Source organism: Ceratotherium simum, chromosome 32 (assembly GCF_057802395.1).
Source record: "Ceratotherium simum simum isolate JZ-2026a chromosome 32, ASM5780239v1, whole genome shotgun sequence".
Taxonomy (NCBI): Eukaryota; Metazoa; Chordata; class Mammalia; order Perissodactyla; family Rhinocerotidae; genus Ceratotherium; species Ceratotherium simum.
Genome location: NC_141931.1, coordinates 9,524,038 through 9,536,297, shown reverse-complemented (window position 1 = coordinate 9,536,297; position 12,260 = coordinate 9,524,038). Strand labels below are relative to the sequence as shown.

The 12,260-nt window shown below is 37.6% G+C and overlaps 1 protein-coding gene across 13 annotated transcripts in view; it reads left to right on the top strand.

Moving 5' to 3' along the window:
• MYO3A (myosin IIIA) overlaps positions 1-12,260 on the top strand; it is a 214,361-nt gene that overhangs the window by 101,686 nt on the left and 100,415 nt on the right. For 11 of the 13 annotated variants that reach the window (XR_015549326.1, XM_087420695.1, XM_087420692.1 and 8 more), the window contains 3 exons: positions 502-600; positions 689-803; positions 10,362-10,421. Coding sequence is in view for 12 of the 13 variants with exons in the window: in XM_087420695.1 (XP_087276821.1) it covers positions 502-600; positions 689-803; positions 10,362-10,421 (274 nt within the window). In the remaining variant the exon portion in view is untranslated. The remainder of the gene's footprint in view (positions 1-501; positions 601-688; positions 804-10,361; positions 10,422-12,260) is intronic. The other 2 variants (XM_087420691.1, XM_087420689.1) reach the window with 1 other exon arrangement.

Here is a 12,260-nt window from a genome sequence, read left to right as displayed (position 1 = left end):
TCAACTCTGTAACCTGAGAGGAGATTGGAGCCCTTCTAAGCCTCAGTTTCCCTGTGTATAAAATGAGGGAACCAGGTCCGTAACTGGGGGGTTACGGCAGGTGAAGAGATAATGTAGCACTTATCACCATCTGGCATGCTATAAGTACTATTAATTTGTTTCTTTTCCTGTCTTTTCCCACTGGCATTTAAACTCTAAGAAGTTAGGGATTTTTGACTGTCTTGCACCTGGTGCATCCTCAGTGTCTAGAACAATGACTGGTAGTCACTCACAAATATGCGTTGAATGATTCATGTAAAGTGCTTAGGAGTGTCCGCAATTTAATGACAGTAGTTGTTGAAAATAATGACAATAACAATCATAAAAAGCCAAAATCCAGTATTTTGGAAAACCCACATTGGCACTCACAGTTGTTGTTCTGATAATTATATTGCCAAATAATTTTGACAATTAATAAATAGTCTTACTAACCACCTTACTGAAAATGTCTTATTTTTTCAGTGGAGAAAAAAACTTTCATATTTTTTACTACATCTATGCTGGTTTAGCTGAAAAGAAGAAACTAGCTCATTACAAATTGCCTGAAAATAAGCCTCCCAGGTAACCCAGCAGGTGGTACTTTCATAAATAATACTTTCACTGTCCACTGAATTTTAGATTTTTACCCATCCTTTGATATTTTTTTCAGATATCTACAAAACGACCACCTCAGAACAGTACAGGACATGATGAATAATAGTTTCTATAAATCGCAATATGAATTAATTGAGCAGTGTTTCAAAGTCATAGGTTTTACAATGGAGGTAAGTATGAGACATGCAGACCTCTTCAGGAAGTGTCTTTGTGTCATCACTGGTGGTAAGAGGTAGCATTCATGAGTGATTAATAGATGCCAGGTATTGTGCTAAGTGTTTTGTGTGAATCATCCTTTTAATTACTGAAATGACCTTATGAAATAACTAGCATTAGAATATTTACTTCAAAGATGGGGAAACAGTGGCCTTGAGATATAGTTGAATTTGGTTTTGTTCTTAATCTGTTATTTTACTTGTATTTGCATCTGCCACATGTATATAACATTTTACATAATGCATAAATGTGATCATATTACACATTCTTTTTTAGTGGTCTTTTTTTAATAACAACTTTATTAAGATGTAATTCACATACCATACAAGTCAGCATTTGTATACTGTGTACATTTTAATGACTTTTAGTATATTCACAGAGGTGTGCATGCATCACCATAATCGTTTTTAGAATATTTTCCTATTCTGAATTTATCACTCCCCGAAAGAAACATTGCTAGTGATTAGCAGTTACCCCTCATTCCCACCCCACCTTTGCTTTCTATCACAATAGATCTGTTTATTCCAGACATTTCATATAAATATAGAGTGGTGCAATATGTTGTCTTTTGTGACTGGTTTCTCTCACTTAGCGTAATGTTTTTGGGGTTCATCAATGTTGAAGCGTGTATCAGTACTTCACTTCTTTTTATTGCTGAATAATATTCCGTTTTATGGATATACCTCATGTTATTTATCCGTTCCTCAGCTGATGGACATTTGGGTTGTTTCCACTTTTGGCTATTACGAATAATGCTGTTGTGAACGTTTGTGCACAAGTTGTTGTGTGGACATAAGTTTTCATTTCTCTTTGGTATATACCTAGGAGTGGACTTGCTGGGTCATAGGGTAACACTATGCTTATCCTTTTGAGGACCTGCCAGACTATTTTCCAACGCAGCTGTACTATTTTACATTCCAGCCGGCAGTGTTTGAAGGTTCCAATTTCTTCACATCCTCCCCAACACTTATTATTTGTCTTGTTGATTAGAGTCGTCCTAGTGAGTGTGAAATGATTTTGATTTGCATTTCCCTGATGCCTTATGATGCTGATCTTCTTTTCATGTACTTACTGGTCATTTATATATCTTCTTTGAAGAAATGTCTATTCAGATCTTTTGGCCTATTTTTTAATAGGGTTGTCCTTTTATTATTGAGTTGTAAGAGTTCCTTATATTGTAGATACATGTCCCTTATCAAATATATGATTTGCAAAAATTTTCTCCCATTTGTATCTTTACTTTCTTGATGGTGTGCTTTGAAGCACAACAGGTTTTAATTTTTATGGTGTCCAGTTTATCTATTTTTTCTTTTGTTGCTTGTGATTTTGGTGTCATACATAGCAAACTTGTCTAATACAAAGTCACGAGGATTTACGCCTCAGTTTTCCTCTAAGAGTTGTCCTGTTTTACTCTTACATTCAGCTCTTTGTTCCACTTGGAGTTAATTTTTGTGTCTGGCATGTGGTAGGGTTCAGCTTCTTTTGTTGGACCACCACCATTTGTTGAAAAAGCTATTCTTTCCCCATTGAATGGTCTTGGCATCCTTGCTGAAAATCAGTTGACCGCAAATGTATAGATTTATTTCTGAACTCTCAATTCTGTTCTCTTTATTTATATGTCTGTTTTTCTGCCAGTACCACGCTGTCTTGATTACTGTAGCCATGTGATAAGTTTTGAAATTGGGAAGTGTGAGTCCTCCAACTTTGTTCTTCTTTTTTCAAGATTATTTTGGGTCCCTTGAATTTCTACGAATTTGAGGATCAGCTTGTCAATTTCTAGTGCAGATTTCTTTAAAACTTATTTTTTGCTCAGCTCTCTCTTCCCCATCTTACCCTCTTCCATCCACATCTGCCCTCTTTCCCCTCCCCCAGCTAATGGCTGTTAACAAGCCAGCATATATAGTGCAATATTCCGTATTTACCTCCCTGCTCATAAAATCCTGCTTGTAGACACACCACACACACACACACACACACACACACGCACACACAAATATGTACATATATCTGGAAGGGTTGTCATCATTTTATTAATATGGGATTAAATACACATACTTTTCTATATCTGATTTTTCTCACTCAGCAATACCTTGTGAAAATGCCTTCAAATCACCTAGTATAGCACTAAATTAGTTCTCTTAAAGGCAACATAATGTCCCATGGTGTGGACTACCATAATTTATTCAGCCATTCAGCGATGACTGGGCATAAAACTATTAATGTTTCCAGATCTTTGTCACCATGAGCAAAGCCAAATATGTCCTTATTTACTGATGCTTTTATTTCTATGGGATAGGTCCCTAGTAGTGGGATTCTTGGGACAAAGGGTATATCTATTTTAAAATTTGAATATGGATTGCAAGGTTACCTTCCAACAATTCTGTAATGCCTCCCATTTCCACCGGCTACGTGTGCGAGTACCCTCCTGGCCCCCATCTCTGCCAGCAATGTATCGCAGCTATTTGAGTATTTGCTAGTCTGATGGGTGAAAGTAACATCACATTTCAAGTTTGCATATCCTGGACTAATAGTGAATTTGAACATCTTTCCATTTGTTTGCTGGCTGCTTGGGTTTTGCTCTTTTACAAATTGTAAATTTATATATGTTGCCCCTTTTCATTGAGTTATTTTTATGCTTTACATCAATTTGTAAGTGCTCATTAAATAATTATAGACATTATATTTTTCTATCATTTGTGTTATAAATATTTCCAGTTGTATGGCTTGTCCATGACTTACTTTTTATCATATCTTTTGCCATACAAAAACATGTTTTTAATTTTTGTGTAATCTACCATGTTTATCTTTTTGTTTATAACATCTGGGTTTTGGGGATTGGTTAAAGAGTTTTCCCTTGTCTCTCATTGTACATGTAGTCTCCTAGATGTTCTTGAAAGTTCTAAAATATATATTTGTCTTTAATCCATTTGAAATCTATTTTTTATATAGTTCCAGGTGGAGAGGCAGTTATGCCGTCACTGTTACTAGGTACAGTACCCTTTTCCCACTGATTGATTGATCATATATGAAGGCCTTATATAACATGCAATCTATTTCTAATGTCACTATTTTATTCACTATTTGTGGTTCTATTTCTATTCTAATATTCTGTTGACTTGATTACAGTGGTTTGATACTGTATTTTTCTAGTAAGGCATCCTACCTAGTAAGGCAAGTCCTGCTCTCACTTTCTTCTTTTCCATTCTTTTCTTAGCTGTTGTCTGGCCTTTGTCCATATAAACTTTAAGATCAATTTATTCAATTCTCAGAACCCAATTGGAATTCTAATTACAATTGTATTAAATTTATATATTAATAGGGGAGCATTGTCATTTTTATGATATTATGCCTTCTCATCCCAAATCATGATAGGCCTTTCCATTTACTTAGATATTGTTTTGAGTTTTTAATAATAATTTATAGTTTTATTCCTCTAGAACTTAAGATTTATTTTTAGATTTCTTTCTAACTACGCTATGGTTTTTGGTGTTATTCTAAACGGGATATTTTTTCCACTGGTAGAGTTTTCTAAATATATAATCATGTCATCAGCAAAAAGAATAGTTTTACTCTTTTTTTCTATGATATGTCAGTCCTTTCTTTTTGTTTTGGTACTTAGAGCATCTAAGACTTAGACTCTAAGTCAGTATTAAGTAATAATGATCATAACTTGCCTCCCTGTCTGGTTTCTGATTTTAAGTGAAGTGGTTTTAGTGTTTGCTCGTATTTGTAATAAAGAGCATTTATCATAATTAAATAACTTCCTTTCATTGCTGCTTTGCTTAGGGTTGTTATTAGGAATCCTGATGAATTTTATCAAATATCTTTTCATCATCTATTGATATAATATTTTAATGCAGCAATTTGTTGATATCTCTTATTATGTTGATAGATTTCTTAATATTTAAATATCCTTACATTTCTGGAATACATCCAATATAATCAAACTGCATTTCTCTTTTGACAAATTTCTGTTTCCTGTGTGTTACTGTTTTATTTAGATTTTTCATCTATATTCATCAATGAGACTTATCTATTGTTTTAGTTTTCTTTTATATCCTTATCAGATTTGAACATTAAAGTTATGCTAGGAAGCTTTTTCTTATCTTTTTTCTTTGGACTATCAGAGTTAAAATCAGTTGCCAATGTTCTCTGAAGATTTAAAGCGCCTGGACATAGTTACCTAGGTTCGCACCAGACCTGCTATATAAGAATTTCCAGGGAAGAGACCTCATCATCTGTGCCTTTTACAAGCACAGCAGGTGATTCTTAGCGTTAGAGAAGGTGGGGAACACTGGTTTTTAAAACTTTGAATTAAGATTAGATAAAACTCAGCTGTGTGTGCCTCTGGTCCTGGGGCCTTTTTGGATCTTTAATCACCTTTCTGATTCTTCTATGATAATTATCTATTCAAATTTTTCTTTTCTTTTTCGGTTATCTGTATTTTGCTAAGAAACCATCATCAAATCTGATGCCATAGATTTGATTGATAAATTTTCTTATAGTGCTTTTTATTTATTGTGTATCTCTGGCTGTTTCCTTCCACATTCTAATCTTATATATATTTTTTGGCTTTGCTCTCTTTTCTTTAATTGGGCTTACAAGGGAGTTTTCCATCTTAAAAACAAAAAAAAACAATGGCTGTTGGATATATTTACCCATCCTATATTTTTTTAATTATCTGTATTATTGATTTCAATTTTATTTTTATATTTTTATTAATTCAGTCATTTGGTTTCTTTTGTTTTTTTTCTTAAGGGGAATACTTGGGTCATCTATTTCTTCATTTTTCTCATTTAATAATGAAGGCATTTAAGGCTATAAATTTATCCCTGAGTAATAAAGATTTCTTTCTGTACCATAGGTTGTATTTTTAAATTTTTATAACAAAGTATCCTATTTAATAGGCTTTTAAAGAAGCTTTCAGACTCTGCTCTTAGCAGTTTCCTGTTGGCTGCGTTGATTCAATCCTGTGATAAAAGAATACTTCACTCTGAATGTGAATCAGCCTTTTAGATGAACTCTTTCAGGAAAGTAATGTGCAATTTATTGAATTTTAATTTCATTTTCGTAAAGGACCCTCCTGCAGCTTTTAACAGTTAATGTGTCTAAGAAGTTTACTGCGATTCCTTGGGTTATCAGATCTCTACTAAGAGCATGAGCTAAAAATAATACCTCGTTCTCCAAAAATTTGGAAAATTTTATCAGCAGGATATAAAATGCAGAGATGCTGATAAAAGTGAAACTTAACAAAAAGTGTTCAAATTATGTGCAGTGAAGTTATTGAATCTAATCATTTTGTAGAGCATTTTTAAGGCACAGTTGACTTCCTTCTAAAATGGAAGGCTGTCAACAATAACCTTTAGTCTCTTGATTCATTTACTTGCCGTAAAATAATATTTCTAAAGATGTACATGTTCTTGACATACGGAAAAGTTTTCAGTGAAGTTCATTTTCTCCAAATGTGGAACTACCAGACCTTACTACTGAGTCCTACAGTCTTGCCTTCTCTTTGAAAGCCTTTGTCTCTCCCTTGGGTGTCCTTGCTGTGGACCTGTGAGGAGGATATTCTCAAGACCTTGACCCTAGGGAATGACGTGTGATCTCTGTCAGTTGGGTGAGGCTGGAGAAGGACAGATAAATGGCTTTTCTTTTGGCTTGAAATTAAGGCCCTACCTTCAGGGGAGGTTTAGGTAAATCCAGGGTAATCTTTGTCCATCAGGAAACATTTAAACTTTTAGAGTTAATTTTTCTAGTGTGGCCTTTCTCCATAGCCAAGAAGAATTCGGATTTGATTGGGAGACACCCTACTTGGCTTCTTTTACAGCCCCAGAATTTAGAGTTCCCCCTTGAGTTCTGAATAAGCATTGCTACTCTGTTTCTAGATGAATTAATTGGTTGTGGGAGAGGTGGGTGAGAGGTTGAGGAGCCATAGGGGAGCTGGCAGGCTGTTTTCAGGACCAGAATTATTACCATGACTTCCCCAAAGAGTTCTCATTATTTGCCAGAATACTGCAAATTACATGGACAAGATGGAAGCCGTACTGTAAACTCAATGACAAGCCAAGGTTGATGCATCCTTAGGCAAATTCTTTACTCACAGGAAGTCTTGAGCTGAAGTTGAGTCTTTTTGATATAGAAGTAGAAGCTCCAACTTGACCATCATCATTTCTGAGTGATGCATTCTCTCCAGAGATTCATGGACCCTTCCTGGAACTTGGGGCTTACGACTCAGGCTGTCCATTCTATAACTACTAAACTGTAGCTCAAGTCAGGAAACTCAGTGGTTCTGTGTTCTCTAGACAGAAAGGAGATGATAGGAGACCTTCTCTCCACTGATGCATTAAATAGCTTTTAGCCTATAAAATAGAACAAAGAATTCATTACTTGATAAGATTTCTGAAGGTTTAGAGGGAAGCTTGCAGACTCTGCTCTTAGCTGTAATACGTTACTATGAAGAACTTTCTACTGGCGAGCCAGACGCCTGGTTCTTAAAGTGGTCAGGATGTGAATCTCATTCCCCTACTCCACCCTCTCAAAAGAAAAAAAAAAGCAGCAAATGTTGGCAGGGTGGCTGGATTGATGTATGAGAACAGGAGAATTTGCTTGGCTGATAGCAGCCTTTGCTGAAGAGTTGGAAGAAAAATGATGAGGACTGAATAGGAGTTGAACAATTGAGAGATTACTCAAGTTATAGAACTTACTGTGGATATCTCATGTGAAGAGTAGAGTGGCGTACATCCTTGTATACACCATGAGGTCTGGGTGGTGGACATCATATCATTCTGAAAACTGTGCTGTTTAGCCTTACCTGACTACATTTTGAGAACAACGTCTGAACTGTAACATCTGGAGTCAGAGATGACCCTAATACATTTCCTAGTAAAACAGATATTTTTATTACTAGTGAAATAAATGTGTTTGTACTTGGTTCAGCTCTGGGAAAGTCCCTGACTCAGAAGGTATGAGTGTCAGCCATATTCCAGGTGACATATGACCACCACCCAGAGATTACAGACAGGCTGTGGGAGACATTCCAGGAGATTCCACATGCCACCCTGTTCCAGACATACTCCCTTTCTTATGCTCTAATTCTGATGTCCCAAGCATCATAGGTGACCACTTGGGTCTTTTGCTCGCATTCTGGCTCAAAGGACCAAGATCATGTCCTCCCCTGAGTGTTTCAGCAGAAATCCTAGGCTACCTGCATCAGGAGTAAAAATAGGATATTTGCTGCTCTGGCTGGCTGGCATGATACTAATTAGTGTTACCCTAACTCTACTCTGACCCCAATGCCTTCCTGGGCATGGTTACTTCTGGGTGCATCTTCCTCACTTCCCCCTGCCGAAATTCAAGTTCAAATCTGGCTCCTCCCCTTCTGATGCATCACTGTCTCTCCCTACCCTCTCCCTAACCCTGCCCTCACCCACAGCTTGTCCCTGTGGAGACAAGTTGATTTAAGCACTGGAGGGTATCCTGGTTCTTAGAGCAGAAGCCAGTTTATTTGAGGGTACAGTGAATAAAGAAGTAGCATCCTCCCTTTTCTCCAATCCTTGGTCTTAGGGTGAATGTTGCTAGTGGTGGATGCTCCTTTGGACTGTGGCTCTGTTGGTTGCCTGGTTAGGGGAAGACAGAGGAGGGTAAATGGATCTCAGAGCATCCTCCAAACTGGAAGGATGTGGTACACCAAGCAAGTTGCTCCTGCTTCTCACCAGGGGCCGGGCCTCCCTGTAGTTCTTTTCTCTGAATTTTGTCCTTGGAAGAGCTGATCTTCCTCCTACCGATTTCCTCCCCCAGAGGTTACCATGTTGTAGCAGGGAATCATTTTTAATTGGTTCGTTTACTCCTAAGTCTCACTCATTAGAGGCAATGTTTCGCTTGTGTTTGGCTCAACTCCTTTCTCTTGTTTGGTAGAGCAATGTTTAGTAACATAAAACGAAACCAGTCTTGCAGTTAGCATCTACTGGCAAATATAATTCATTTATTTAAAGCCATATATTCCAAACTTAAACATACTCAGTGTTTATTGAACGTCTCAACATACAGTTCAGGATAAAGGAACATATGACATCTGTTTCTGGAGCTGAACCACAACTCTGCTAAATATTTTGTGAAGACTTTTAGTCTGGTTCAGAGTGACTCTCCCGGGACGTGGTGATCTCCCCTCTGAAAGCAGAGACTCAGAAAGTTAACAGGGCAGAGTGACCCGGTTTGGAGACAGGAGAATTAAACCGAGTGAGTGTTTACTTCCTTTTTATCCCACTCCTGATTTTTTATGCGATCTCACTGGCTTTCTTGGCTGTGTCCTTTGTCAGTGGCTACTTAAATTCCATTTTGGAAAGAGGCAACTTTCAATATCAAGTTAAGTAGCATGAGTCTCACATCCTCGAAGCACAGCTTGCTGCCTTCACAGTTGACTGCAGCACGATTTGGGTGACTCTCCAATATAGAGTCTCTCTTTGTCTCTCTTCCTCTCCCCTTATCTTTCTCTGATTGGTGCAGACAGGACCCACAGTATATGAGTCCCTTTAAACATTCCTAGGGTTTGTAATTCACTTGTACATTTGTGATTCAGCACAATCCAGGCAAATTGATAGGCTAATCAAAATCAGATATTCTCTAAAAGGAGCACAAAATGGAAAACTCTAAAACCTTTCAAAACATATGATTTCCTGAGCCATTTTCCTGCCATAGTTTTAAAATAAACAATTAGTAGTTTTATGATTGAACTCATTTAGAGGCAATTTTTACCATGTCGTGACAGGAATTTTTATTTGTTTCTCTTTGCACAGTCATGTCTTATGTCTAAGAAGAGAATGCCTTTTTTTCTGCTTTAATTTTGCTTACATTTCTTATGATAGACTAAAATCACAATCGAGTACATTTTCTTTGGATTATCACTTATGACTTTGGTTATGATCAAATATTTGTGAAAAAAATTAAGTATTTTAAAGCATCACATAAAGTGTTGAATTTCTGTAAAATCCTTCATTTTTAAGAATTATTTTTGGTCAGGGTGGGAGGAGCATATAAGTCACTTTCAGTTAGTCATTTGATAATAATTTAAAAATAACAATTTGGTACCTAGTTGTCTTCATTCAAAATGCATAAAATAAGTTACAACTCTAGAATGTCATAATTCAGCCAACATTGAGGACTTGGATGGAATGACAGGACCAAGGAAGCTAGTTTGTTAAAATAAAAATAATTGTGTACTAGCCAGTCAGGATCTGTGGGTTCAAGTCCTTTGGCACTGCTTGTCTTTAGCTGTGTATCTGTAGACCAGTAACTAAACCTCTCTGGTCTAAGTTGCTTTATCAGTGAAAGGAGGGCAAAGGGGTGGTTTATTTCTGAGTTGATTCCTACTGTCACTATCTAGGATTTTATAACTAAAATTGAGGGCTATTTAATTTCATTCTAATCTTTGCAAATAGTTCATCATTTTATTGCTTTAAGTATCTTCAAAAATCAACCTAAGCATAAGAGAACGTATTAATATCTCCTATATACAGACAACTGCAGATGCTGATTGCAGAGCTCCTCCTTTTTGCCCATCAGTTCCTATTTGCCTGGTACGTTGGCTCCGATCGCATCCTGTCTTGTGGTACTCACCCAGCCTGCTCCTCCCCCTCCTCTCCCCAGCCTTCTCTCTCCTTTCTCAATGGCAGCATCAGCATCTTGGCTCTCCCAGGGCTAGACAGGGTAGTACCACATCCCCCAGCCTGGGCTGGTGTCACTTTGTCGTAGTCCGTGGTGATCCCCACCTACTTTGAGGTCCAGACATTGCCACCTTTCTCAAATGGGTTTTCAGTTAGGCAACAAGTATGGGCTGAGGCTCTAAGAAAGGACTTGGTGCGTGTCACCAAAAGGTCCCTGCATGAAGCCCAATCTGCCCAGCCCGGGCTGTAGCTTCCATTCCCAGAACAAAATCAGAGAAAGGGGGATCGTGCATTTTCCAGCCACAAGACTCTACCACTTAGAGGAGTTCGTTGGGTTTGGGAAGAAAACAACTTGGCTTAGTACAGTCTTGTTCTCATGAAATCTGACCACTAACTCAGGATGCAAAGCCTGGAACCAAAGGAGGGGACATGCAGAATTAAAAAAAAAAATTCTGAGGAAGGTAAGCAGAAACTGTGAGGCACAGATTAAAAGACTTCAAGACAAATAAGAGAGAGATTGTTTTGAAAGTGAAGGAAGTTTTATTGTCACTTGACTGATGTGAAAGAAAGCAGTTTGACAAGCATTTATTGAGTGCCAGCTGTGTACCAGGCCCTGTGCTAGGAATTAGAGATGTGAATTAAGCATAGTCTCTATCATCAATGAGTTTATAATCTGATAGAATTTCAAGAAAATGTAATCAATTCCATGATAACAAACAGAGAATGTTACAGAAACATGAACTCTGGTGATTGGTCACTGAAAGGTTTTATGAAGAGATTATGTGTGCGGAATGAGGAAAAGAGCGGAATAAGCTGGAACTAAAGTATGAAAGTAATGTGGAATTCTTGGGAACCTACAAAGAGTTTAGCTGGCTGAAAAACACATGAGAGAAAAGTAGCTGGAAATGAAGATGGAGAGGCAGGCAGACCCCAGAAGATGCAGAACCTTCCTCTTTGCATGCCTTGGTAAGGGGCTGAAACTTTATCCTTCAGGGAATAGGGGCCACTGAAGGATGTTAATTGGGACAGAAGATGATCTGATTTGCCTGCTAGAAACATTACTATGACAGCTGTGTGGAAGATGGAGCAGAGAGCGGCAAGACCAGAGGCAAAGAGACTAGTTAGAGCATAACACCAGAGGCCGGGCATGTGCATTGATCGTTTGTGAGTCCAGATAAGACCCTGAGCCTGATGGATAGACATAAAACTAAGACTGGGCAGTTCTCCTGTTAGTTGTTTTTAATGTTCAAAGAAGGCATGTTTTTGATAATTAATGCAATATACTAATGATTTTGAAACCAAGTACCTAGTTTTTTCCTTAAGCTTTTAAGTTCTGCTTACACATCTTTTCTTTTTAAGATTTTGTTTTTTAGAGCAGTTTTAGGTTCACAGCAAAATTGAGTGGAAAGTACAGAGTTCCCATATACCCCCTGCCCCGACACACACATAGCTTCCCCTGTTATCAACATCTTGCACCTGAGCAGTACGTGTGTTACAATTGATGAACTTAACATTGACACATCGTTATCACCCAAAGTCCATAGTTTACATTAGGGTTCATTCTTGGTGTTGTACATTCTTTGACTTTGAACAAATGTATAATAACATGTATCCGTCATTATGGTATCATACAGAGTAGTTTCACTGCCCTAAAAATCCTCTCTGCTCTGCCTATTCATCGCTTCCTCCTCTCTCACCCCTGGCAATCACTGATCTTTTCACTGTCTCCGTAGTTTTGCCTTCTCCAGAATG